The sequence below is a fragment of the Macaca nemestrina genome, chromosome X (assembly GCF_043159975.1).
Source record: "Macaca nemestrina isolate mMacNem1 chromosome X, mMacNem.hap1, whole genome shotgun sequence".
Lineage (NCBI taxonomy): Eukaryota > Metazoa > Chordata > Mammalia > Primates > Cercopithecidae > Macaca > Macaca nemestrina.
The window spans coordinates 83,611,432-83,638,502 of NC_092145.1; the positions used below are offsets into that span (position 1 = coordinate 83,611,432).

The 27,071-nt window shown below is 52.8% G+C and overlaps 1 protein-coding gene and 1 long non-coding RNA gene across 5 annotated transcripts in view; one reads left to right on the plus strand and one right to left on the minus strand.

Annotated features, from left to right (window-relative positions):
- LOC139360587 (uncharacterized) overlaps positions 1-11,144 on the plus strand; it is a 38,798-nt gene extending 27,654 nt beyond the window's left edge. For both annotated transcript variants that reach the window (XR_011618075.1, XR_011618076.1), the window contains one exon: positions 6,852-11,144. This is a non-coding gene — a long non-coding RNA (uncharacterized lncRNA). The remainder of the gene's footprint in view (positions 1-6,851) is intronic.
- On the minus strand, positions 1-27,059 carry LOC105476650 (neuroligin 3). 3 transcript variants are annotated; one of them, XM_011732764.3, is made up of 7 exons: positions 23,675-24,131; positions 22,977-23,036; positions 18,325-18,384; positions 16,495-16,644; positions 7,025-7,210; positions 3,246-4,035; positions 1-1,936 (listed from the first exon to the last, which is right to left on the minus strand). In XM_011732764.3, exons 1-7 carry the CDS (start codon positions 24,129-24,131, stop codon positions 1,093-1,095), a joined length of 2,547 nt encoding a protein of 848 aa, XP_011731066.1. In that variant the 3' UTR covers positions 1-1,092. The 3 variants fall into 3 exon arrangements, with proteins under 3 accessions (XP_011731066.1, XP_011731068.1, XP_070944418.1); XM_011732766.2 differs by lacking the exons at positions 18,325-18,384; positions 22,977-23,036 and adding an exon at positions 26,908-27,059 and having other exon boundaries at positions 23,675-24,331; XM_071088317.1 differs by lacking the exon at positions 22,977-23,036.
- Between the last annotated feature and the right edge of the window lie 12 nt (positions 27,060-27,071).

Genomic DNA, 27,071 nt, shown 5'->3' on the forward strand with positions numbered 1-27,071 from the left:
TTGGGAGTGCTAACTGGATTTTTTATTTTTATATCAAGACACTGTGTTTAAAATTTTTACAAAGGACAAACTCCATGGGTTTCCGTTAGTGTTTTAAGAACTTTTCTTTAAAAAAAAAAAAAAGCCAACAACAACAAAAACACCGCCTTTTTGAAAGAGAAATGACAGACACAAAAGAGACTGTAAAGAAAATGGGGTGAATTTCTGATAGCATTTCCCCAAGGGCAGAGGCAAAACCCAGATCAGACCCGGGGGCCCAATAGTGATGTGGCTTCCGTAGTACCTTGTTCCCCAAATCTAAGGTCCCCTGGTCTGGCCAGGCCAACGCTGTTGGCTTCTGGGGAAGCAGGTCACCCTGCAGGCTCTGCAGCCCTCCACACGGACACAGAGAGCGTTGGAGATCTCTCCCCGACGGCCCTCCAGCCCCATCCAGTGCTAGCCCCTTTCTCCTTCCACCCCATGGTCTTGCTTGAATCTGTTTCCTTCCTGGGGGTCCTGTTCCTTGGTCTGATTGTGTGAGCACTGGGGGGTCCTAGAGCCAGAGAGACCTTCGGGCCTGGAGCCCTCCCTTCCAGAGCCTCTTAGCACTCACGGGTTGGAAAAGCATTTGTTCCAAAATTAAAAAAGAAAAATCAACAAAACAAGACCCAGAAAAAAGACCAAGTCCTGGGGAGGAAGAGCTCCCAAGTCTGGAGTTGGTCGGTGGTGCAGTTCCAAGAGAGGCCGAAGGCGAGCACCAAGGGGGTGTCCGGCTGTTGCTTTCAGGCCCCCCAGGAGTGTCTGTGGTCAGGCTCAGGGAGCTGGCTTCAGCTGCTGTTTCATGGGTCCTCGGTTTCCCAAGGACTCATCTGCGTCCCCATTTAAAGGGTTTGTTCAGGTTTACTTCCATATTTGTGTTTTTGTACATGCGGGTGCATGTCCACATCTGTCTATGTTTGTGCGGGTGGGTCTGCTGTAGGGTGTGGGTGCGTGCGTATACATATATGTGTGTGCGTGTGTGTCTGCATGTGTGTGTGTGTGTGTGTGTGCGCGCGTGTGTTCCTGGATCTGGGAGGGAGGGAGCCGGGACATTGGCTGTGCTCTGAGCTGGAGCTATACCCGGGTAGTGGAGTGTGAGTGGGGTAGCCCGGTACTGTTGAACCCTGCAGCAAAGGTGTTATAGGGGTGCAATGTCTGCAGCCCTACCAGGGAGTTGGGGATCATAGTGATGGTGTTGGGGGTCATGAGTGGGATGTCATCTGGGGAGCGCCGCAGGGTCAGGGTGTAGTCAGGCAACGCAGTGAGGCGCAGCGTGTCATGGGGGGGACCGGCCTCACACTCGTGGTGGGTGGGGCCCAGTTGTAACGCTGCCAGCTCCTCCTCTGGAGCAGCTCCCAATTCCGGGGCCCCAGCTCCCCGCTGAGGGCTAGGCTGCCGCAGGGGTTCCTGGCGCCGTTTGTCCTTACGGTAGTAGAGGGCAGCGAAGGCCAGAACGTTAAGGAACAGGAGGGAGGCCCCCACGGCGATGGTGACACTTAATTCAGTGGAGTAGTCACGAGGGTTCTCCACCAGGAGTGGCCCTGCATCCTGGTCCCCGTTCCAGGACCCCTGGGCATTCTCGTTGCTGTAGGCAGGTGAGATGGCTGGCCGCTTGGTGCTCCAGGTCTTGCCATTGGGCCTGCGGGTGATGTGGGAGCTGTGGGTGGTATCCGGAGGCGGCACTTTGGTGGTGGTGGACGTGTAGTGGAACATGTCATGCAGGTTGTATAGGTGGGGCACCAGATGTTTCCAAAAGGCCACTTTAGTGGCCCGGTAATGATCTCGGACCCTTGGTTTCAGCCCGATGTGAAGGTAGAGCTGGTCTCGGGGATTGTATTTGGACCAGGCCACTTCCTCAAAGCGGTTGGCCTTGGTGTGAATGAACTTGGTGTCCTGGGGGACCGGCTTGTTGGGATCCCTGAAATACCACATGGAAATCTGGGGTCACCACTCTATCTGGTTGAGGACAAGGCCCAGCATTTTTCCTGTGACAGCCAAACCTCTTTCCCAGTTCAGAACTTCCTACCGTTTCCATCTTTTTCAGGGTCCCCCTGCTCTGCCCACACCTGCTTCTTCCCCAGAGCCTGAACTCCTATCTCCTCCTTCCCGGCACTCATCCTTTAATATTAAGGCTATAGATGCTTTTTCTTTGCACATGCTACTGAGCATTTATCAATCTTTTCAGCTGCCCAGTTTTGCCAGGAGCCCCCTAATAAAGGCTCTTTCTTTCTTTCATTAAGCAAGCAGAAATTGCTGAACCTGAAGTCTCTTTCTTTCTTTTCTTTTGTTTTCTTTTTTTTTTTTTTTTTTTTTTTTTTTTGAGACAGAGTCACCCAGGCTGGAGTGCAGTGGTGCAACCTTGGCTCACTGCAACCTCTGCCTCCTGGGTTCAAGCAATGCTCTTGCCTAAGTAGCCAGGACTACAGGCGCCTGCCACCACGCCTGGGAAATTTTTTGTATTATAGTAGAGACAGGGTTTCGCCATGTTGGCCAGGCTAGTCTCGAACTCCTGAGCTCAGGCAATCCGCCTGCCTCAGCCTCCCAAACTTCTGGGATTATAGGTGTGAGCCTCCGCGCCTGGCCCTGAAGGCTCTTTCTGAAGTACTGCATTCCTATTTCGCGTGACCTCTGACCAGCAAACCTTGAATCCCGTAGTTTGTGTGTTTGTGTGTGTGTGTGTGTGTTTGAGATTAGGTCTCGCTCTGTCACCCAGGCTAGAGTACAGTGGCATGATCACAGCTCAGTGTAGCCTCAACCTCCGGGGCTCAAGCGATCCTCCCACCTCAGCCTCCCAAGTACCTGGGACTACAGGTGCACACTACCATGCCCGGCTAATGCTTTTCCTTTTAGAGACAGAGTCTTTCTATGTTGCCGTGGCTGGTCTTGAACTCCTGGGCTCAAGTGATCTGCCTGCCTTGGCCTCCCAAAGTGCTGGGATTACAGCCGTGAGCCACTGGGCCTGGCTCAATCTCACAGTTCTTCCAGTAACTCTCATTCCTTCCTAGTCCCGATGCTAACTGAGTTCTGAGCCTCAACGACATTTTTGAAGGAAGGAAAAATGGCATGAAAGACTCAGGAAAGGGAGGTAGGAAGATGAGTGAAGGGGTACCAAGCAAGATTTTGGGAACATCTTAGGAAGGGATATGATGGAAGAGATTTAGCTAGAGGAGCGGAGGGGAGGGCATGCTGGGGTCTCAAAGAAGAAAAAAACCCTATTTTCTCCTTACCCAGTCTTGGCAAAGTTGGTCCAATAGGTCATGACGACAGCACTGAGCATAACATCATTCTTGGAGAAGTTGCAGGGGAAAAGGTCAGTGGGGCCTACCATAGGAACCCCAAAAACATAGGGTACTTCATCCCCATGAGCTGCATCTGACCAAGCAGGCTTCATGAGGCTCTGGCAGTGATGATAGAAGGCGTAGAAGTAGGTAGGTGAGCCGTAGCGGGCGTGCAGATCGGCTGTCACCACTGAGGGCTCTACCCACTGGTGGTCAGTGAAGAGTGCCACCAGTGTTTTGCGGCGGGTCTCAGGGTTGTCACGGTCTGCCCAGTCTGTATACATGAACTTGATGGTCTCTCGCAGGGTGTCCTTACCCTCAGGATAGCCATACAGATTGTCCACAAAATTGGAGACAGAATAGTCAAAGTCAGTGCCAGAGACACCATCCTCAGGGTCCACCACCCCTTCCACAAACTTGAGACCCTCGCCCTGATTGACACCTAGCATGATATCATAGTTGAGGAACTCGCCCTGCTCCATGAGGATCTCAGGGTCATCAGGAATGACATCACCATCAATCACAGGGCCAAAGGCCACGTGATAGCGGGCTGGCTGGATGTCCTGCTCTACCAGCTCCTTGGCACTCTTTTGCCGAAGACAGTCCACCATATCCACGGTGTCCAGCACATTACAGCCCACTTTGTCTGCCAGCAGGCTGGTGTACTTCACTGGTTGGTAGTTCACAGCCCAGCTGGACAGAGCAGAGCCACTCTGGATGATGGCTCTCTGGAAAAGTCCTACAGAAGACAGGTAGCACTAGGTCAGATCTGTCGTGTCATGCATAGCCATAAATCCCCTCATTCCTTTGTCACTGAGGCTGCCCCATGGTTTAAATGGGCTAGGAAGGGGGAACAACTCTTTTGGCAGGGGATGACGTAGGGCCAAAGGAGGGGTTGCTGAACCCCTTCCTTGACAGCTTCCTCCATCCCTTCCCTGTCCTGGTGCAATGACTGGTAACTTAGGGGTTAAGGCAATGTCAGGAAGAATTAACCCCTTGAATCCCAGACGTCAGCCCCCTTATGCCGCCTCTCTTTATCTCTCCTTGTCTTCCCCTCTTGCTTCCTGCCCAGCTGGGCCCAGCTCTGTGCCAGCGCACCACCAGGGAGCTGGCACTTGCACCACAAAGGAGTCTTTTTCATGAGAGATGAGAAATGCAGGCAGGCAAGAGCCCCACATTCTGAGGGTTTGGGGAAGGAGCCCAAGGGCAAAGGCCTTGGGGTCTGAAAGTCTCCAGGGAACCTGTGCTCCCCATCTGTGGTCTCCACTGAGACTTTGCTTTTTTTTTTTTTTTTAAGAGATGGAGTTTCACTCTTGTTGACCAGGCTGGAGTGCAATGGCGGGGTCTTGGCTCAGCGCAACCTCTGCCTCCAAGGTTCAAGCATTTCTCTTGCCTCAGCCTCCCGAGTAGCTGGGACTACAGGCATGCGCCACCACGCCAGGCTAATTTTGTACTTTTAGTAGAGACAGGGTTTCACCATGTTGGTCAGGCTGGTCTTGAACTCCCGACTTCAGGTGATCCGCCTGTCTTGGCCTCCCAAAGTGCTGGGGTTACAGGCATGAGCCACCGCACCTGGCAGAGACTTTCCTTTTATCTGAAGCTACTGATACTTCAAATTCAGATTTTCCCCCAGCAGAGAGGGAACCAGTCCCCCAAACTCAAAAAGAAGATAATTTTCCCCCTCTAGGAAAAAAAAAAAAAAAAAAAGGATATCATTCCCTCCCTGGCCCCAACATTCCCAAGGGAGAATTTGTCCCTTAGGCACACAATTCCATTCCTTTAAGAGAAAGCCAGTTTGCATGAGTGGAAAGAGAGGGAAAGAAATGATAGATTACTACTTAAAAGACAGCCTCATTTTCCCAAAAATTATTCTCCATGCATCAATTACAGAAAAACAGAGAGAACAGGTCTTTAAAGAAGTCAAACCTTGGCCAGGCACAGTGGCTCACGCCTGTAATCTCAGCACTTTGGGAGGCCGAGGTAGGCGGATCGCTTGAGCTCAGGAGTTCGAGACCAGCCTGGGCAACATGGCAAAAACCTGTCTCTACAAAAAAAAATTCTCCCCAAAATTAGCCGGGCATGGTGGCATGCACCTGTAGTCCCCAGCTACTCTGGAGGCTGAGGCAAGAGGATTACTTGAGCTTGGGAGGCGGAGGTTGCAGTGAGCTGTGATCGCACCACTGCACTGGGAGACAGAGCCTGGGGGACAAAGCGAGATCTTGTCTCAAAAAAAAAAAAAAAAAAAAAAAAGTCAAACCTCCAGAGACACAGGCCCCCTATGAGACAAAGCATAGCACCACTCCAGGGGGAGGAGTCCCCAGTCGGAGGAGGCACAGAACGTTTCTTCAGGCCAAGGCACCCTTGCAGCCTGTCATTTCACCCTCCTTTGGGGAAAAAGGGGAGATTCCTGTTCCCACTATGGTCACCTAGGAACACAGTCTCTCTCTTTAGAGATGCAGATCCCACCTGAGTCCTCCCTCACCAGGGTAGTCCCTGGAGGGGCAAAGACAGAATTTCTAGGTCAAAGAAGGTGGTTCTTCTCTCTCAGAGAGATAACTTCTTCTGAGAGACAGAAAGTCTTCCTGTGAGAATGTCCCTAACTCAGGGGGTTAGTGTTCAATTAAAAAAGAAAGAAAGCATCCTCGCTCACAGATTTCCTTACTTCAGAAAAGGGCACCTACGCCGGGCGCGGTGGCTCACGCCTGTAATCCCAGCACTTTGGGAGGCCGAGGCGGGCGGATCACAAGGTCAGGAGATCGAGACCACAGTGAAACCCCGTCTCTATTAAAAATACAAAAAATTAGCCGGGCACGGTGGCGGGTGCCTGTAGTCCCAGCTGCTCAGGAGGCTGAGGCAGGAGAATGGCGTGAACCCGAGAAGCAGAGCTTGCAGCGAGCCGAGATCGTGCCACTGCACTCCAGCCTGGGCGACAGAGCGAGACTCCGTCTCAAAAAAAAAAAAAAAAAAAAAAAGAAAAGGGCACCTATTTCAGGAAGATCTTTCCTTCTTGAGAAGCTCAGCTTTGCCTCTTAGAGATAGAATGTTCCCTGTAGTCCAGAGGTGGAGAAAACATTTCCTGCCGAGCAAAAAGGACCTATTCTGCTCTCTTGGAAGGGTCACTGGCAAAGGGACCCACCACAAGGAGAGAGGCCAAAAATGAAAATCTCCCCGGCAGCTTGCACAGTCCAGGAAGAGGTCTGGAGTCCGATAATAGACCATCGTCCTATGGAAGGAGCCCACCTCACGGGTTAGGGACTCTCATTTCAGATCCACTTTCCCCTCTAGGACGTTTCCCCTCTTGTACAGACTTGTTCTTCAGAGAGAAAGGCAGAGAATGGGTGTTTCTTAGACCTAGAAACCAATTTCCACCCTATATCTCTACTGAGAAGTAACATGTCCTTCCCATACTAAAAGATCTCCCCCAACCCCTGTCAAACTATTGTCCTCTGAGGGGACAGTTGTTCTATTCCTACTCCCCCAGATAAGACTCCCACATCAGAAGGAGAATCTTGCTTTCCCGGGACATAAATGGGATTCTCTTCCTTCCCTCTCCAGCTTTGGGAGAAGTACTTCTCCCAGAGGAACATTTGTCTTCCACTTCTTGCCAAAGGGATACCAAGCTGGTAGAAGAGAGCTGGCCGATTCCCTTGGATGCCCTGGGACATGGATGGAGCACGCTGGGCAGCCAGCACTTGGCTAGTTCATGTTTTGCCCCAGGAGTTACTCACCCTCTGAGTGATGTGACAACGTGAGGAGGCTGACGCAGGATGCACCAATGCCCGAGCCAAAGACGGTGATCCGGCGGGGGTCTCCCCCGAAGAAGGCAATATTCTCGCTCACCCAGCGGAGGGCCTGGATCTGGTCAAGGAGCCCATAGTTGCCCTTGGCAGCCTGATCTCCAGTACTCAGGAAACCTGGATTCGACAAAGGGCATGAGGACAATGAAGGCAGAGGGATGGAGGATTTGGGTGATGACGGCAGGCAGGGTCAACAGGGGAGGTGGGGATAGAGAATGAGCACGCAGCGTAGTTCTTCCCACCTAGCTAACTTAAACCAGTGCTCCTTTCTGCAATGTCCAGCATCGTCAACAGAGGAGGGGTCAGCTCCCTGCCTCCCACCTGTTATCCAGCTTGGAAGGAGGGGTCTGCAGACCATTTGAAGTGGATGCCTCCAGGTAGGAGACAAACTGCAGAAACTGCAAATGTCTAGAACTCAGCATTCTGAGCTACTATTGAGGACCTTACCCTAACATCTGGCAAGATAGAATGGAAACCTTGGAGTCAGACAGTCCTTGATTTGAATCCTGGCTCTATCACATCTCAGCCATGTAGCCTTGGGCACTTAGTTTAAAATCTCTGAGCCATAGTGTCCTCTTCTGTAAAATGGGGATACAAATACCTCACAGGGTTGTAACAAGGATAAAACGAATATAATCATCTAGAACATGCTCAGCACATTGTAGCTCTATAGTTACTCCTCTTTCCCCGTTCTTCTCTCTCCAAAGGAAGTGTAGATGATCCCAAGAGGCAACAATCCCTAAACTCTCCTTGCCCTTCCTGTTCAAATCAGTCCCTCTCCACTTCTTTCTGGGGCCTCGATGGCCCCCTTCCCCTCATTTTCAGGGCAGGTCCTCATTTCCCTCCCTTGGAGGCCTAACGAATCAGAAACTCTGGGGGTGAGGCCCAGCAATCTGTGTTAACAAGCTCTCCAGGTGATGCTGACACCTGCTAAAGTTGAGAAACCACTGGATCAGACCATCTTTTTCATCTGGTGGAGAAATAGGGAAGTAGCGCAGTGCGTTACCACAGAAACAGGTCTTCCCGCCCCCCCACTGGAATTTGCTGCTGAGGAGACATGTCACCATGGAGACTACCTTCCCACCCACCTGCTGGGATTTGCTGCTGTGGAGACTTGTTGCCATGGAGACTACCTTCCTGCCCACCTGCTGGCTATCCCACAGAGATGTCCTATATTCCCCCCTACTCTGCTTCCATTTTAGACTGATCCTGCGGCCTTATTTCATCTCTCTTCCCTGAATCCTTGGGTCCGTTGGAAGGCTCTGTCTTCTCCTGCCATAGGCTTTTGGAAGAAGTCTTTGGAGGTGGGTAATTGTGGAGCTCCTACACATTGGAAACCCACACTTGGATCAGTATTTTTACTCCCTGGTTAAAAGCTCATTCACAGCACCTGGAATCAACTTTGTGAGAGGCCATGTTGGAGAAGGCTCCCAGAGCTCATGGGGAGTTCTCTGGTGGTCCTTGCTGTCCATAGGCAGAGGCTGAATTCAAATAGACTCAAGCAGTCACAAGACCTCACCACTGTCTTTCTCAAGTCCTTCTGTACCTAGCTTCTGCAAAAGAGCTCATCTCATCCTCTTCAAGTGTGTTATTAATTTACCTCTGGTACAATTAAGAATGTAAAGTACTTAGTTCTTTCTCCCGGGCCCTAGTCACAAGTCCCCTTTAGCCCCAGGTTGCAGAGGAGGAAATGAGAATGAATTAGAGAAAGCCTGCATGAGGATGAACAAAGGAACCCTTGCTCTTCCAGACAAGGAAACCAGCTTTTCCTTTGCGTGGCCCATTCAGAAATTGAAACTGCTCCTTTGAGTCTTAAAACCTTGGCCGGGCACGGTGGCTCACGCCTGTAATCCCAGCACTTTAGGAGGCTGAGGTGGGAGGATCACTTGAGGTCAGAAGTTTGAGACCAACCTGACCAATGTAGCAAGACCCTGTCTCCTTTTATTTTTAAAACAAAATAAATTAGCCAGTTGTGGTGGTGCATGCCTGTGGTCCCAGCCACTCAGGAGGCTGGGGCTGGAGGATGATTTGAGCCTAGGTGTCAAGGCTGCAGTGAGCTGTTATTACCCCACTGCGCTCCAGCTTGGGGGACAGAATGAGACTCCATCTCTAAAAAAGCAAACAAACAAAAAAAATCCCTCAAAACCCCAACTCTGTTGACCATGATCCAACCCAGCTGCCCAAGCCTTGGGACCCTCTGGCAGAAATCACTGTCCTTCTTTCAGTCCACCCTCCCTCCTCTCTCCTTCCCCTGTATTCTCTTTTCCTTTTCTTTCATTTAGGCAATAGTGGTCTTGGCTTCAGCCTTTCCCAAGGCATCATTTACTGAAATGTGTCAAACATGTCTGCCCTGATCAGCAGGCAAAGCCTGCATTTGGATGTAATAGAGCAGACTTCTCCAACATGTATCAATTTCCTGGGTTAGGAACAAAGGCCTGAAAGGGCTGGATGGAGGATTTTTTTTTTTTTTTTGGATTTTTTATTTTTTTAGAAGGAGTTTCACTCTTGTCGCCCAGGCTGGAGTGCAATGGCACGATCTTGGCTCACTGCAACCTCCGCCTCCCAGGTTCAAGTGATTCTCCTGTCTCAGCCTCGCAAGTAACTGGGATTACAGGTGCACGCCACCACACCTGGCTAATTTTTGTATTTTTAGTAGAGATGGGGTTTCGCCATGTTGGCCAGGTTGGTCATGAACTCCTGACCTCAGGTGATTGGATAGAGGCTTTGACCATCACTCTCTGCTCCCTCAGATCCTATGAGCCTCTGGATAAGGGGCCCTGAAGCATGTGGATGATGCCATGTCAATGATCCCTACTCCACGAAGAGTCCTACTTGAAATACCATCTCCAGGCCAGGCGCGATGGCTCATGCCTGTAATCCCAGCACTTTGGGAGGCCGAGGCCGGCGGATCACCTGAGGTCGGGAGTTCGAGACCAGCCTGACCAACATGGAGAAACCCCGTCTCTACTAAAAATACAAAATTAGCCAGGCACGCCTGTGGCACATGCCTGTAATCCCAGCTACTAGGGAGGCTGAGGCAGGAGAATCGCTTGAACCTGGGAGGCGGAGGTTGCAGTGAGCTGAGATCGTGCCATTGCATTCCAGCCTGGGCAACAAGAATGAATCTCCATCTTAAAAAAAAAAAAAAAAAAAGAGAAAGAAAAAGAAATACTATCTCTAACAGGCTCAGGAAGATGACAGCAAACCTGACCAACCGCAAGCACACAAAATCTGGCATTCTGGGAGAGGTCACTCACTGCTAGTTCCCAGTAACTCAGCCATCCACAGAAACCGTGTGAGAATGAAGGCTGAAATACCCAACTCCATAAACTGTCAGAATAAATCGGAGCCAGTCTCCCTGGGCCCAAGTTTATACTGTAGTTCGTGGTAAACTGCTCGTCAACAGAAGATGGGGGAATCTGGCAGATTGCAACAAAACCAGATATTTGTGTCACTCAAGACTTGATGTTTACTGGGTTTTCGGTTTGCCTGGAGGGTACCTGAGCAAGCACGTAGGATTCAATTCTGGAACCTGGAGTAAAAACTTGGCAAGTTCCTGCTTGCTCAGCCTCAGGGATATCCACATCGTATATCCTGCTGGAGTCCCTTTCTTTGTTGGCCTCAAGCCCAGTGGGGCCTTCTCAAATAATAGCTACCCCTCTGCCTTGGAGAGGATTCATGGATTAGCCTGTGACATTCTCAACATGCATGAATCACCCAAGATATCTAGAAAAGCACCTTAGAGGCCGGGTGTGATGGCTCATGCCTATAATCCCAGCACTTTGGGAGGCCGAGGCAGGTAGATCACCTGAGGTCAGGAGTTCGACACCAGCCTGGCCAACATGGTGAAACCCCGTCTCTACTAAAAATACAAAAATTAGCCAGGCGTGGTGGCAGGTGCCTGTAGTCCCAGCTACTTGGGAGGCTAAGGCAGGAGAATTGCTTTAACCCGGGAGGCGGAGGTTGCAGTGAGCCAAGATCGCGCCATTGTACTCCAGCCTGAGTGACAGAGCGAGACTCTGTCTCAAAAAGAAAAAAAAAAAAAAAGAAAGAAAGAAAGAAAAAGAAAAGAGAAGAAAAAAGAAAAGCACCTTAGAGTGATCCGCCTGATGAGTTCAGTGCTCAGGAAAGCTGATGGGAAGGAGAGTGAATGAATGCCTGTGACTGGGGTCCAAAACAAGCCACCTGTTCTGGGATGCTTTGGGCAACAAAACAACAAAGGCTCCACTACACAGGAAAATTCCCAAGCATCAGGGACAAACCCATGTTCTACATCTGGTGTCAAGAGACAAAAATATCTTATATGTACCCAGGATCCAATATGGGCTTATTGATTATATTTGTGTTCCAAAACAGGAACTGAAGGGTATGTAGGAAGTGGTGAGGAACTTCTGAGCAAATCTCAGTGTAGGACTCCTTCTGAGTTTTCAGTAATATTTGATCATCAACTGCTTAAGCCCAAAGAAGAATGTTCCTGCCCCCCAGATGTGCTGTTCTGGTTATCCAAATGACAGGGGGCTGTCAAGTGCGAGTTCTTTTTTTTTTTTTTTGAGACGGAGTCTCGCTCTGTCGCCCAGGCTGGAGTGCAGTGGCGCTATCTCGGCTCACTGCAAGCTCCGCCTCCCGGGTTTACGCCATTCTCCTGCCTCAGCCTCCCGAGTAGCTGGGACTACAGGCGCCCGCCACCTCGCCCAGCTAATTTTTTTGTATTTTTAGTAGAGACGGGGTTTCATTGTGTTAGCCAGGATGGTCTCGATCTCCTGACCTCGTGATCCGCCCGTCTCGGCCTCCCAAAGTGCTGGGATTACAGGCTTGAGCCACCGCGCCCGGCCAAGTGCGAGTTCTTAACCTGATTTTCATGGATGAACTTAAGAGGGATCTGTAAAATTGTTTTTTCTTTCTTTCTTTCTTTTTCTTTTGAGATGGAGTCTCACTCTGTTGCCCAGGCTGGAGTGCAGTGGCATGATCTTGGCTCATTGCAACTTCCGCCTCACAGGTTCAAGCGATTCTCCTGCCTCAGCCTCTTGAGTAACTGGGACTACAGGCGCCCGCCACCGCGCCCAGCTCATTTTTGTATTTTTAGTAGAGACAGGGTTTCACCATGTTGACCAGCCTGGTCTTGAACTCCTGACCTCATGTGATCCACCCACCTCATCCTTCCAAAGTGTTGGGATTACAGGCATGAGCCACCGCACCCGGCCCTGTAAAATTGTTTTCTTAAGCATGTGTGTGTCTGTGTGTGTGTGCGCGTGCATGTGTGCATCGTTCCAGGGGAGAGTCCAGAGCTTTCATCAGAATCTCAAAAGGGTCCAAGACCCCCCAAAAGGTTAAGAACTTCTGGTGTAGAAGCTTAAGGATTACAGCAGCTGAAGGACTCTGAAGTAATCAGCAAATCAGGATATCATACGGAATGCTCACCAGCGACAGCCTTCTGTGCGGCCCGCAGTTCCCAACTGACACTGTGGAGAGTTCACATCCTACGTGAAATGCCGAGCCTCTCTCCAAATCCTAAGTCTCTCCTTCTGTCTCCTCTCTGCTTCCTCTCCCTGACTCTCTCGTCCTCTCCTTTTCTTCTCTTCTTTGCTTTCTCCTGTCTCTCGCCCTCTTTTCCGTGCTCTCTTTCTTCATCCCTAGCTGCTCTGAAGCACATTTTTAATATTCTTTGTATTTTCCAGTAAACCTTATAGAATGGAGCATTGTGTTTATATTTTTTTAAGCAGCTGAGTTGAGTGTTTTCTGTCACTCTAAGAAAAGAAAGTAGCAAAATTACTTTTGGCTTTGAACTACCGTGTACATGTGTCTGTATATCTGTTTGTGATTACATTTGCACGTTCATTCCTCTCTAGAAACTATGGAGCCCAGCCGGGCGCGGTGGCTCACGCCTGTAATCCCAGCACTTTGGGAGGCCAAGGCAAGCGGATCACTTGAGGTCAGGAGTTCCAGACCAGCCTGGCCAACACAGTGAGACCTTGTCTCTACTAAAAATACAAAAATTAGCTGGGTGTGTTGGCGCACACCTGTAATCCATAATCCCAAATTGCTCAGGAGGCTGAGGTGGGAGGATCACTTGAGCCTGGGAGGTCAAGACTGCAGTGAGCCATGATTGCACCACTGCACTCCAGCCTGGGTGACAGAGTGAGACTCTGTCTCAAAAAAATTAATTAATTAATTAATTAATTAATTAATGAAAAAAGAAAGTGTGCAGCCCTAGTGTGCGGGTTTCCAGCCACCTTCACGGTACCATGAGATTCAACAGGACAGAACAGCTTACAAGAGCCTCACCATGGTGTCTGAGGTAATGCAGAAAGACAGAGGGGCAGGGACAGAACCATGCCATCCCAACATCCCAGGCCTACCAGACCCTGGGGAGACCAGCGTGAATGGCCTGCATGCTCCATATTCAGTGTCCCAGGTGCCAATGAAGGGGACACAGACTTTGCTTTTTTCAAGGAATATCATTTCTGCAGTTTGAACCCCAAAAAGGTACCTTCCTATCTCACATAGTATTAATTGTAAGCCAAGAGAAGATTGCCATTCTGCGCATACAACTGCACCCAGAAGTGAAATGCAGCCCCGGGGCCTCTGGGATTGGAACTGACAAAGCAATATAGTCAAGAGAAAATTAAGAGCCAGGTGTGGTGGCTCATGCCGGTAATCCCAGCACTTTGGGAGGCTGAGGCGGGCAGATCACCTAAGGTCAGGAGTTTGAGACCAGCCTGACCAACATGGTGAAACCCTGTCTCTACTAAAAATACAAAAATTAGCCGGGCATGGTGGTAGGTGCCTGTAATCCCACGTACTCAGGAGGCTGAGGTCAGAGAATCACTCGAACCCAGGAGGTGGAGGTTGCAGTGAGCCAAGATAGTGCCATTGAACTCCAGCCTGGGCAACAGAGCAAGATTCTGTCTCAAAAGAAAAAAAAAAAAAAAGAAAAGAAAAAGCAAATTAAAATAAGGCCGGCCGGGCGCAGTGGCTCAAGCCTGTAATCCCAGCACTTTGGGAGGCCGAGACGGGCGGATCACGAGGTCAGGAGATCAAAACCATCCTGGCAAACACGGTGAAACCCCGTCTCTACTAAAAAATACAAAAAACTAGCCGGGCGAGGTGGCGGGCGCCTGTAGTCCCAGCTACTCTGGAGGCTGAGGCAGGAGAATGGCGTGAACCCGGGAGGCGGAGCTTGCAGTGAGCTGAGATCCGGCCACAGCACTCCAGCCTGGGTGACAGAGCGAGACTCCGTCTCAAAAAAAAATTAAAATAAGGCCCTTGAGGTGGGAGGATGATCACTTGAGCTCAGGAGTTCAAAACTGGCCTGGGCAAGAGTGAGACCCTGTCTCAAAAATTAAATAAAAATGAAATGAAATGAAATAAAATACGGTCATGTCCCCTAACTAGCCATGGAATAAGCCATGCCTAACTGCTGGTTTAGCACCCATATGCCTACAGACCTGACCAAGAGCCTATACTCCCGCTGAAACTCTTCTCCAGGAAGAAGTTGGCTTCTTCATGCCACTACAGGGATGCGGGGCTTGGGGAAGCATGAGCAGGGCCCTGTGTGCTTAGTCACCCTCTCTGAGGCACCTCATTTACCTCAAGACCTTCACCATAGATAGGCATGGGTGGTCACCAAGGAAGGTACAGGGTTCAGGGGCAGCCTAAATGACTGACACAAGCTTGTGCACAGCAGAGAATGCGCGGGTGGGGAGGTGTATGGGTGCATATGAGGAGGCATTTGGGCAATGAGCGCGTATGAATGGGAGTATGTGTGCGATGGGTGGGAGTGTGCAGGGGACATGCATAGAGAGAGTACAAGGAGTGTGTATGTGTGCATATACGGGGTAAGGAAGTGTGGGGGGACTTGGGGGGATGCGGTTGGGCATGGGTAGAGGTGTGTGTGCATGTATGGATACAGGTGCAGCCCCATGTACACGGATGTATATGTATTTGTGGGGTGGGGTGAGGGGAGAAGTGCGTGGGTGTGTGCTGGGTGTACATATGCAGGCTGTGTATGGAAGAGTGTGCACATGTATATGCATGCATGCACGATGTGTGTGTGTGGGGGAGTGTATGTGTAGGGGAATGACATAAGGGCAGTATGTGGGATGTATGTAGATGTGGATATGGTGTGTGTGTAGTATCTGTGTATGTGTAGGGTGGGACAGTGTGGACAAACAGGTAAGAGTATATGTGTGTAGGGAAGGGGAATGTTGGTTTGTGTTTCTGAGGAGATAGGGACAGGTGTGTGTGGTAGCAGGTGGGTGTGTAAAGTGGATGTAGAAGTGGGGTGTGCAGGGCGATACGGGCGTGTACAGGTATGTGTGCGGGGTGGGTGGAAGGAATATTTATATACGTTTAAGGTGTATATGTGTGGAGTTTGGGTGTGGACGTGGATGTGCAGGGTGTAGGTTTTTGTGTGGGCTGTAAATACGGGGGTAAAGTGTGGGTGTGGGTGTGTATGCGTCGTGGGTATGGGTGTAGATGTGGCTCCAGAGACACGGGGAGAAGCACATGAGCATGTGTGTGCACATGCAGAGGGTGAGAGCCATCTGCGGGGTGCAGATGTGGAGTACACAGACCGTGTGGGTGTGCGGGTGTGCGGGTGTGCGGGTGTGCATGTGTGCGGGTGTGCAGGTGTGCGGGTGTGCGCGTGTGCGGGTGTGCGGGTGTGCGGGTGTGCGGGTGTGCGCGTGTGCGCGTGTGCGGGTGTGCGGGTGTGCGCGTGTGCGCGTGTGCGGGTGTGCGCGTGGGCGGGTGTGCGGGTGTGCGCGTGTGCGCGTGTGCGGGTGTGCGGGTGTGCGGGTGTGCGGGTGTGCGGGTGTGCGTTCTGGAGACTATGTGAGTGGAGTTACCTGGAGTGCTGGGAGAATGTGTTTCTGTGTGAGGGGCCTGGAGATGTGAATGTGGGGCTAGGTGTGTGTACTTTGTGGGGGTGAGTGAGAAAGCACCGTCTGCCTGCAGCTGCATGGCGGGGTGGATGTGTAAACACGTGAAGGTAAATAGGTGTGTGGCCATGGAGTGGACTGGAAGGAATATCTGTACATGTGTGGGGTGTTTAGGGATGTGGGGCGGGTGGGTAGAGGTGAAGACGGGACAGTGGAAAATTGAAGCATCCTACAAAACCCAGCCAAGTGAAAGTCTGGAAGCAGAGACCTGGCTTGGGACCTGAGAGAAGGTGTGAAGTTTGAATTGAATTTCCAGTGGCATCTAAACCTTCTAAGAAAGGGCCTGGGGATATGGGGAAGCCCCTAGCATTTGGGTAGGGGCCAGAGGATAACACCATTTTGACTGTGGTTATTAGCACCAGCTAGAGAAGCAAGGCTCTCTGTTTTTAAATTCTCCAGCATTCTTTCCTCCCCTCCTTAAGAAGCCAGTCTTCCTTCTAGGCACCAGACAGGGAACCATACCTAGCACTCCAACCCGATAGTTGAGGGTGATGACGATGACATTGCCATAACTGGCGAGGACGCTGCCATCAATCATGTTGCCTGTCCCTTCCATGTAAGAGCCTCCATGGATGTAGACCATGACGGGTTTAGCGCCACTGTCCCGGATGTCTGCAAGGAGAAGGGGTGAGACACAGGCTGGGTGGGATGCCCTTCCTCCCCAACCCCCGCCAGCCCGGGGGGTGGGTGCGGGCAGCAAAGCTATCCCAGGTGCCAGGACACCACCGCCATCCCTGAGGGCAGGACTCATGAGGCTGCTCAACCTGGAGCTCAAGCATCAGCCTGAGACAGTGGGACTTCAGTGATGTTTTTGAAGGCTCTGGTTTCAAGTGTCTCCCAGCTGAAGGCAGCCAGGCATGTGATATAGCCAGGCCTCAGTGGGCCATGGCTGGGCCCTGGGGGCGGGGGGCAGCAGAAAGAGGAAGGGCTGGTCCTTTAGCCACATCAGGTGAGTCGCTGCCCTGGGCACCCAGGAGTCCTGGGACCTGACATGGCTTTAGAGAGCAGGAGCTGGGGAGCCCTAAAACCCCCAAGACTAGACCAGTTACATGGAAAAACGGCCATTGGCAGCAGCTGGCCCCCCAGTGCAGACAGAGACAAGAGGTGTGGGAATAAGGGGTGGCACAGGGAGAGAACAAGGAAGGATGTGGGGAAAGGGGAGTGAATGGCAGAGATAGGGTGGGGGGAACCTTGTTGACATGGTTTCTTGGCCATGTGCCCATTTCCCCATTCTCCCCGGGCAGACTTAACCAGAAGCATTGGGGATGGGGCAGAACTAAGAATGACAGAGCCTGCTCCCAGTCAGCACCAAGATGAAGATGGAGCCTCCCCAGAGGCCATTCAACAAGGGACCATCAAGCAGCTGCTCCCAAGCCCAGGTGGCACGGCATCAGGGCTGGGGCAGTCAAGAGAAGGCTCCAGGCCTGATCACCTCTGCCTGTAGCCTGTCAGTCTGTGAACTGGACCAGTACTCTCTGCCATGCCAGCACAGCCCTACCCATCACCACTGGGCCCCCCTGAGCTGCCTGGCCCCTTCGGGACAGAGGGGCGGGGCCAGGGCATGGAGGAGGAAGGGATGCTCTCTGCTGCAGAGCAAACAGAACTTGTTTCTCCAAGGAGGAAGGCTGGTCCAATCATTGCCCAAGGATCTCATGCCATTTATTGATGGCTGTGGTGTCCTGGCCTTAGCCTGGCATTTTAGCCCACTCTTTCTGGCCTTGTCTTGTACCTACTGCAGCCCCTGGCCCCGAGACCATCTCTCTCTTTTCTAGGATAAGGCTGGGGAGGTTCTGGTGCTGCTTTTCCAGCCCCTTTGGTTGTCACTGCCTCACTCCCCAGTTCGCCGTCCTGCGGGGTCCCTTTCCCAGAAGCCAGGCTCCCTGTGAGACACAGGGGTCTCTTCACTGAAACACAGGTAATCTCCTTGCCGTTCCGTTGCCTTTGTCCTCTCCCCACCCTCAGTGGTCCTGCTTTCTCTCCACTCTCCCTGCTGCTCAGTAGGGGCAGGTGCCTCTGAACCACAGAAGATGGGGAAGGGGTGGGAGACCCAGGCAAGGAGGATGTCCTCCCCATGGCTCTGCTTGTGGTCCCCTGCTCCTGCCAGCCATGTCCATCACCCCGGAACTCCCAGTGGCCAACGGGGCCAAAGACAGATGAACAGCCCAACGGCCTTGTACAGGAACAGAAACACACCAACGGACAGACAGACAGACAGACGGGGCTTCTCCCCATCGAGAAGGGGAGGGGCTCTGTGCCATGCACCAGCCGCCGCGCCCTGCAGCCCCCAAATACCTTCATCTTCATCCCCGTCATTATCCGCTAAGTCCTCGCCCTGTTTCTTAGCGCCGGATCCTGGGGACCAGACACGGGGAGACACAACAGCACAGAACAGAGAACAAAACAGAGAGAGAATTCAAAAACAGCATGACTGCAGTGTGGCCCAGCAAGCCAGCTCCGGGCCTGGGCCCAGGACAGGCAGGAGGGATGGCAAGAACTGAGGGAATGGGTGGGCTGAGGCCCAGACCTTCACCAGGATGATGGTGTTGCAGGTCCCTGCTGTGCTGGCCTCTCTGCGCCGCCCTGCCCCGCCTCCCTGTCCCCGACAGCCCATCTCAACCAACTACCTTTCCAGTGAGGAAGGAGGTAGCAGCAAGTGGGCCAGGGCACAGAGCCAGAGACCCACTCAGGGGAAGGATTCATTCTGGGTGGAAGGGGCCGCTCGTGTGTACACAGGCAGGTTGAGCTGGAGAGCAGGGTCAGGTACCAAGGGTGAGGGGCGACATTGCCAGCAAGCGTGGAGGTTGTGGATACGAGGTACTTAGGGCAGAGATGTGTACAGGGACCCCAGGCCTGAGCTCCTGGGGCCCAGTGGGCAGGTTCAAGCTGGGCCTCAGCTGACCCTGATCCCCACAGGAGAAAATGGGAGATGAAGTTTCCCTCTGGTCTTCCTTGTTGGAGCCCCTGCTCTGGTTAATGGCAAATGGGGTTCCTGCCCACAGGAACCAGTGTCGAGAGCAGCAAGCATTGCTCTGAGATGTAGACAGAGCCAGAGAGGGACAGAGGGAGAGAAGAAAGGGGAAGAGGAGAAAGGGATGGTGAGAGAGAGAAAAAAAAAAAATAGAAGAGAAACAAAGAGATAGGAATAATGGTCACAGCTCCAACCATGTACTGAATATTCACCATGTGCCAGACACTCTATTTCTGCCGTATTGTTTGATCCTTATACCCCAATGAGATAGGTCCTATCTTTATTCCTGTTTCACTGATGGGGAAACTGAGGTTCAGAGGGGTAAAGTGACTTGCTCAAGATCACACAGCTAGGAAGTGCTAGAGGTGCGATTCACACCCAGGTCTGCTTGACTCCAAAGCCCATGGTCTTTCCACTGCATCATGCCACCTTTCTGGGGTGGGGGAAAGGGGAGGGGAGGGAAGAATTAGATGAGAAAAGCAGTGGGGCATGGAGGGGAGGGGAGAGAAGGGGAAAGGAGGGTAGAGAAAAAAGAAGAGACTAGAGGTGAGAAGGGAAACATTTAGGATCTGGGGCTAAGCTGGCACAAATTCTCCTTCCTGTTCTAAGGAGGCTAGAAGCGCATCCTGGTGATGGCCAAGGAGGGAGAGGACCGGCTGTCTGGATGCTGGTCAGTGTGTGGAAACAGAGGGGGCTGTGCTGCCACCCCAGGGCTTGCTCTCTTGCATCTATGACATCAGATACCCTCAGCCTGGAAGGAGCAAAGAGCCCTCTTTCCCAGCCGGTCTGGACTCTGATGACTAGATTTCCTTACAGCCATTCATCAAAACAGGAACTGCCCTCATCCTACAAAATGGCTTTTCAACTAGGACAAGAGCACAGCTCTAGGGGAGAAATTGCCTCTGGCTCCCTGAACTTCCGGTGGCACCTACCGTCTTAATACATTAGCTCAACACCTGCCACTGCTGTCCTCAGAAACCTAATGGGACATGGGTATCATCCCTCACACTGTGGACAGCCTACCAAACGGAAAGGAGTCACTTATCCCGACACGAATTCCTTCCAACTTGATGGGGTGGGGTGTTGGGGAGATGGGGCAGGTCTTCCCCAGGAAACCCTTCATTTCCCATCATCCCTGACTTAGAAGATACATCCCTTGTGAACCCCTCTGAGAGTGTCCCTGGGTTGCTGCATTGTCCCAGCCTCCTTCACACAGATGCCTCTGCTCCTTCAGCCTGGCACTTGCTGAGCGGCTCCTAGCTGCCATGCCTCTTACCCAGGCCAGCCTGACTGCCGACCACCATTCCCAGACCCTGTGCCGCTGAGGGATCCCAGCCAGGCCAGCCCCCAGACCTCTGCACACCACAACCCTAACGACCTCTGGGGATGGGTCTCCCTCAAGAGGCGGGATTTGTCACTCTTCCAAATGGCCACCAGGTCCTGGGTAGGGAACTAATTTGAACAGCAAAATGACCAAATGCCTTCCCTTGCACTGTCTGGAACCCACTTCCTGATTGGCCCATGGGACTTAGGGAAACCAGCTGAGTTGTTTTTTTTTTTTTTTTTTGTAGATGGAGTTTCACCCTTGTTGCCCAGGCTGGAGTGCAATGGCACCACCTCAGCTCACTGCAACCTCCACCTCCCGGGTTCAAGCGATTCTCCTGCCCCAGCCTCCTGAGGAGCTGGGACTACAGGTGCGTGCCACCATGCACCTGTATTTTTAGTAGGGATGGGGTTTCACCATATTGGCCAGGCTGGTCTCGAATTCCTGAACTCAAGTGATCCACCCACCTTGGCCTCCCAAAGTGCTGGAATTATAGGCATAAGCCACTGCGCCCGGCCAAACCAGCTGAGTTTTAATACAAGGCTAAGAGCTTCTTCAGAGCAGTGATTAGGCCTTTAGTCATTTCTAGATCTTTCCTCTACCTTACATCCCTCCACATCCCAACAACACCTAGCACATGGCCTTGCCCACAGTCAACAATCACAATTGGTAAATGTGCATGTTTGAGCCGGGGCTTCCAGTCTGCTCTCTGGCCACACTCTCAGGGCTGGACTGGACAGCCCAAGGCTCTTACTGGGAGATCATTCTTCCTAAGAAATGGTTAATGTGAATGCCATCTCCTCTCCTGCAGGTTTCTTTTCTTTTCTTTTCTTTTTCTTTTTCTTTTTTTTTTTTTGAGACGGAGTTTTGCTTTGTCGCCCAGGCTGGAGTGCAGTGGCACGATCTTGGCTCACTGCAAGCTCCGCCTCCCGGGTTCACACCATTCTCCTGCCTCAACCTCCCAAGTAGCTGGGACTACAGGCACCCGCCACGACGCCCGGCTAATATTTTGTATTTTTAGTAGAGACGGGGTTTCGCCGTGTTAGCCAGGATGGTCTTGATCTCCTGACCTCGTGATCCGCCCGCCTCAGCCTCCCAAAGTTCTGAGATTACAGGCGTGAGCCACCGTGCCCAGCCGCTCCTGCAGGTTTAAGAGACCTTCTTCCTGAATTCATTTATAGACTAATGGAATGCTAAGGCCAGAACTGTCCCCTACCAACCTCAGATGTGGAAACAGAGGTTCTTGAAGGAAAAGACTTGGCTAAGGTCTCGCTGTGAGTTGGCAGCAGAGCTGGGACTCAGGCCTTGTGCTTCCCAGACCTGTACTCTTTCTGCAGCACCATGATGCTTCTGAATTACACGAAAAACATCAATTGCCTATAGTGTGTGAGGTCCTGGGTGGGATATGGGGCTGTGGTGAAATACTATCCCTAGAGCAGCGGGTCTTACTCCATGCTCAGGTGTGCATTAGGAGCACTCAGGGCTCATGTTCAACATATAGATTCCCAGGCTCTGCCCCCAGAAATTCTTATTCAGTAAGGAGCACCCCATCCCAGGAATCCTGACAACCCCATTCTGAGAAACCCTGCCCTAGGACATCAAAGGAAAACAAACTCCCAGCTTGCCAGAGGGTTGTAGGGATCAAGCTGTGATTTTTCCACCTGTTCCTTAGGCTGTTACTGTTCCAATTCTCCCCAGTCCAGCCACATCTCACCATTTTTTTGAGTTGGGGAGATGGGAATGAGCAGATGGGAGTTGCTTCCGTGTGCTACAGTGGAAAGAACATGTCCTGAGGGTCAAGAGACCCAGGTTTTGGTCCCAGCTCTGCCACAGACCAGCGACGGGGGCCTTGAGCAGCAACAAGTCACTCCCCTGGGCCTGTTTCCTCATCTGTAAAATTGGGATACTGATTCCTGCCTTAGATGCTTCCAGAGATGTAGGGAGGATTCTACAAGGTAAATGCCAAGGCACTTTACAGAAAACATAAAGTGATATTCCAACAGGAAGAATTATTATACAGGGGGAGAAACTCCTCTCAGCATGAGGGCCAATTTAAAATTCAGGATCTTGTGCCTCCTTTAAAGTCCATAGTTCCCAGAGACCCCCAAGTTCTGCCACCAGAGCAGCCTGGGTCTATCAGCTACGCTCTGGCCAGAGGTGGTGGGGTGGGAGGCAGAGGTGTGTATGGCAGGAGTTATTAAACCTGTGTACACGTGTTTGGTCTAAGCTTCAGGGTGGGACAATTGAGTCTAGACTTTCAATCCAGGAGAAAGAACACAGAAGGGGTGGTCTTCTGGCTCCACCCACTAGGAAAAGGGTGGAGCCTCTGGCTCCATCTTGGCTTCCTAGAGTTTCTCCTGAGGTGTCACCGAGAGAGCCACTGGCTCTGCCTTTGGCACACACTTTAGGGTGGAATTTGGGGCTGGGAATATTGGAAGAAATGGGGTTGCTGCTTCTGCTCTGAGGCTGCCTTAGGCCACCAAATCCTCCCTGCAAGGCAGCCAGGGCCCTCGGATGAGGTGGCGCTTATGCCTGCTCACTGCCCCCTGAGCCTGGGCTACTTAGAGGAAGGCTGGGTCCTGGGGGCAAGGGCAGGTGGGCAGGCAGCCCTCCCTCTCTCTCTCTCTCCCTCCCCGCCGGCTCGCTACCTACCTCCTTTCCTACAAATTTTCTTGTTGGGCTTTCGGGCGCATTCCTTGGAAATCCGCTTTACTGTAAAATGAATAAAAAACTAAAAAATAACAGGAGGCCTCTGCCCAGGGGCATGCACCCCCCACCCCCCAGGCCCCAAGAGCTGAGCTGCTCTGCAGGCGGCACATGGCAGAGAGCCTGTCCCACCATCTCCTTGTTTCTGTCACTTACCTTAGTGTGACCCCCGCGGGAGGAGGCATCAGCTAGTGAAAGAGGCGGCACCTAAGCATTGCCCACCAGGCTTGCCCCCCGCCCCCCACACACCCAGCGTCCTTGGCCACACACACCTACCACCTTTCGAAGCAGGTGGAATGGCAACAGGGGGGCCTGGTGGAGCCAGCATCCTCCCGCGGGCAGCTGCCAGTCGTGACCCATACTCCCCCAGGGGACCCCCATCCAGCACTGGACCTAGACCCATCACAGCTCTCAGGCCGGGCCAGGCCCCTCCTGGCAACAGTGTCACTCACACATGGGAGCTCAGACAATGCTGGGAGAGGGAAGAACGGGGAGGGGGGTGGGAGGCCAAGCAGAGTGATGGTTAGAAGCATTTTCACAGACAGACAGATGCATGCTGCAGGGCACACAACCACATGCAAGCCACAAACACAACAGGGCAGGCGGGAGGCAGGGAGGGCACAGTGCCTGGCCGCAGCACTCACCATCCTCCGTCGGCACATAGACGTTCAGGTAGAGACAGTCTTCGTTGGGCTCCTGGATGTAAGTAGCGACGATATCCAAGTTGGCAGTGAACCAGACTGGCAGCATGACTTCGGGCACAGCTGTGTGGATGTTCTGGGGGCACACTGGGGGAAAGTGTGTGGCGTTCCGGATGCCCGACCAGGATGGGGGTGGTTCAGGGGGCAGGAAACGTTTCTCGCCGATCGGGGGAGCTGCGTAGGGCACCCCCAGGTATTGGTCCACAGGCCCCAGGATCTCACTGGGCAGTGGTACCCGGGCACCCCTTAGCTTCCCAAAGTGAGTGTTGACTGTGGGTGCTGGGGCCTGGGTACTGGCTCTCAGCGCCAAACTGAGGAACCACAGGGTGAGGCACAGGCTCCTGCCAACCGTGGGCTTGGGGCTCAGGGACAGCGAGGGCGGGCCAAGCCGCAGCCACATGTTCCGGGCAGGGGGACTGGCAGGAGAGGCAGACTCCAGGGTCACAGCATCAGCCCAATAGGCAGCCCCTTCATGGCCACACTGACTTGAACCTCAAAACTGAGCTCTCGAGGGACACCTACAGGTGCCCAGCAACGTAGAGAGCAGGTCGTCCAAGCACCACAGCTTCAGAAAGGGGACTCCCTCAGGGCCAGACAGGCCTGTGGAAAGAGGGAAGTATGTGTCATCCAAGATGGTCTGGGAGGGCGACAGAGTTGGTCTTTGGGGGCCCCGCTGGGCTTGGGCTATTCTCTTATAGGCAGGAGAGGTTTCACATGGCCAGGGGCCCAGGGACTCACAGATGATCCACTGCCAATCAGAACCATTCTATGTGCCTGGCCATGGCTGGAAAATCCAAGGGGTTTGACAGTGACAGTTGTTGCCACTGCAAGTTCCCGGTGCCCAACTTCAACCCCACAGCCAAAGAGGTTTATCAGGGTCGGCTGGAGCCAGAGTAGCGTGTGACAGCCAGGGGGTGGGGAGAAACAAAGATGGAGCTCAGGTCCCCGGGCATGCTGCTTGAACGGAGCTGTGTAGCCCCTTGGGACCTGGTAAGCCCACACAGGGACCTCCACTTCAGGACAGGGTGGGATTGTCAACCTCACTCCGGGACACTAAGACACAAGAACAGAAAGCAGCGAATCGGCAGAGTCCCACAGAGAGACTCCCTCACCCTCAGGCAGGGCAGAGGGCAGGACAGCCATTCACCGGAGTCCCTGGACCCTCCTGCGCCCCTTCTGTACATTTCTCCTCAGCCCTCACTGCTCCCAAATCCTTAAGCCTTGGTCCTTTCAGTTGGCTCTCTCTTAATTCACACCGAATTCCAGAAGTGAGGTAGAAAGAGTTCTGCCTAGCACCCTAGGCATTGTGGATGCTCTTCCGGTGTATTATAAAATAAACAACGGAGCGTGGGGAACACATATTCAGAGACTCATAGAAATAAACTCACAAAGACTCAAAGAGGGAATGAGAGAGACCAAGCCAGGATCACAGACACTGCGATATTCACTCACAGAGACATACATTCCAAACCCACAGAGATCCCCTCATATAGTCCCACATTCTGAGACAGAGCGCCTCACACAGCCAGAGCCTCACAGAGTGATACATTCAGAGACACACACAGAGACTTACTGAAATATAATCACACATACCCGCATAGGTAAATATCCAGACACATGCAGCATAATGGTGACACATAGGTGGAGACAGAAACAGAAATAGCAACACACTCAGACACACAGGCCTTCTGACACAGTTACACAGTCAACACATAGACACAGGCACACACAGATACTCCCGCATGCTCCCGCACACACACGCACACACATGCACACGCACGCCACATGCACGCCACATGCACATTTAGTTTTCCTCCATTTCTCCCGCCTTCCCAGATTGCAGGCCTGCTCCTTTAAGAACTGGTTGAAGGGGTGGGGGAGGGAGATTGGGAACGCCCGGCAATCAGCCACCACGAGAGGGGAATGAGAATGTGTGTGTGTGTGTGTGTGTGTGTGTGTGTGTGTGTGAGAGAGAGAGAGAGAGAGAGAGAGAGAGAGAGAGAGAGAGACAGAAAGAAGAAAAAGGAAGAGGAGGGAGGGCGGGTAAAGTGGCTTAAGGGGTGGGGGCTCAGAGGAAATGAGGAAATGGGGAGCAAAGTATTGGGGGGGAAGATCCCAGACACTGCCCAGAATGCACCCGGGTCGGGGGAGGAGGGGAAGGGGAAGGAAGGGGTAGGAGTAGGGAGGTGGGGCAGGAGGGAGTGGGTGGGTGTGTGTATGGGGGGGGATAGTCCGCAGCTGAGTTCACACAATCCCCCCATTCACCGTCTCCATGGCAACTCCAGGGCACAGACCGCTCATTCACACAGCTTCTCCGCCAGCAACCCCCCCACATTAACCCCCTCGGTGCTGCCCCCACCCCACGAATTCCATTAACCCTTTCGGGATAACCCCCTCTCCAGTAACCCTTCGGCGCCAAATGCCAAATTCTCCTTTGAGTCAATTCCCTGCAGCCCCTCCCCCGTGAACACCTAGACAATCGGACCGACCCCCAAACGCCCTCTGTACCCTAGGACCCACTGTGAATCCCCAAGGCCAAGATCTCCATCCTTGCCCAACTTGCAATTTGGGAGAAGACAAGGGGAGGCAGCAATGCCGGGGATGAGAATGGCATCTGGGGGTACTTTTGGGGCTGCAGAGGTGTTGGGCGCGGGGCATTGTGCAGGAATGGACCAATATTGAGAACTGCAGTATTGGGGGCTATGAGGGCTTGGAACGGATTGGGGGATGGAGTTGCACTGGAATGGGGGAGGATAGGATAAAGGCCTCCATTGGGTGGGGGGGCTGCAGAGAGTGGGGGAGGGAGCCTGGCTATGAGATGCTATGATGGAAGGGGGATGGAGCTGCACTGCAGGGGAGGGGGGACTGGCAATGTGCAATCCCGGGATGGGGCTGGGGGCCCTCAATAGGGGTATTTTGATGAGCATGCAGGATGGGCTGTGGAAATAGAGGAACCATGGGCGGGAGGATGATAGGGATGCGGGATTTAGGGAGGAGGTAGAGGAGAGAACAGAAGCAGGGGAGGATCGGGGGTCAGGGGTGCCGATGGAGAACATGGGGTTGAGAGGGATGGGGGCCACTGGCTGGGGAGTGGAGGAGCCTGGGATTGGGAGGGGTTAGGATGGGGGCAAGGTATGGGCAGCTAGAGGATGAGAGACCGGGGCAGGCGGCCTCACCTGTTCCCCGGGCTGCTGCAAGCGACTGAACCGGGCCACGGACCACCCATATCGCCTCCAGGCCAAGGGCTCCGCACCCGAATCCCCGAGATCAGCTCTCCGGCAGCCTGGCTGCTGTGCCCGCGCACCGAGGGGGCGCGCTGCGCGTGCCCGGACACGGGGGG

Excerpts from the sequence above, each read along its gene's own strand:
- LOC105476650 (XM_011732764.3), bottom strand. The coding sequence starts at position 24,131 with ATGTGGCTGCGGCTTGGCCCGCCCTCGCTGTCCCTGAGCCCCAAGCCC. Across the intron at positions 23,037-23,674 it reads CTATGTGCCGACGGAGGATG|TAAAGCGGATTTCCAAGGAA; the intron begins GTGAGTGCTGCG and ends TTCATTTTACAG. Across the intron at positions 7,211-16,494 it reads CTATCGGGTTGGAGTGCTAG|GTTTCCTGAGTACTGGAGAT; the intron begins GTATGGTTCCCT and ends TGTCGAATCCAG.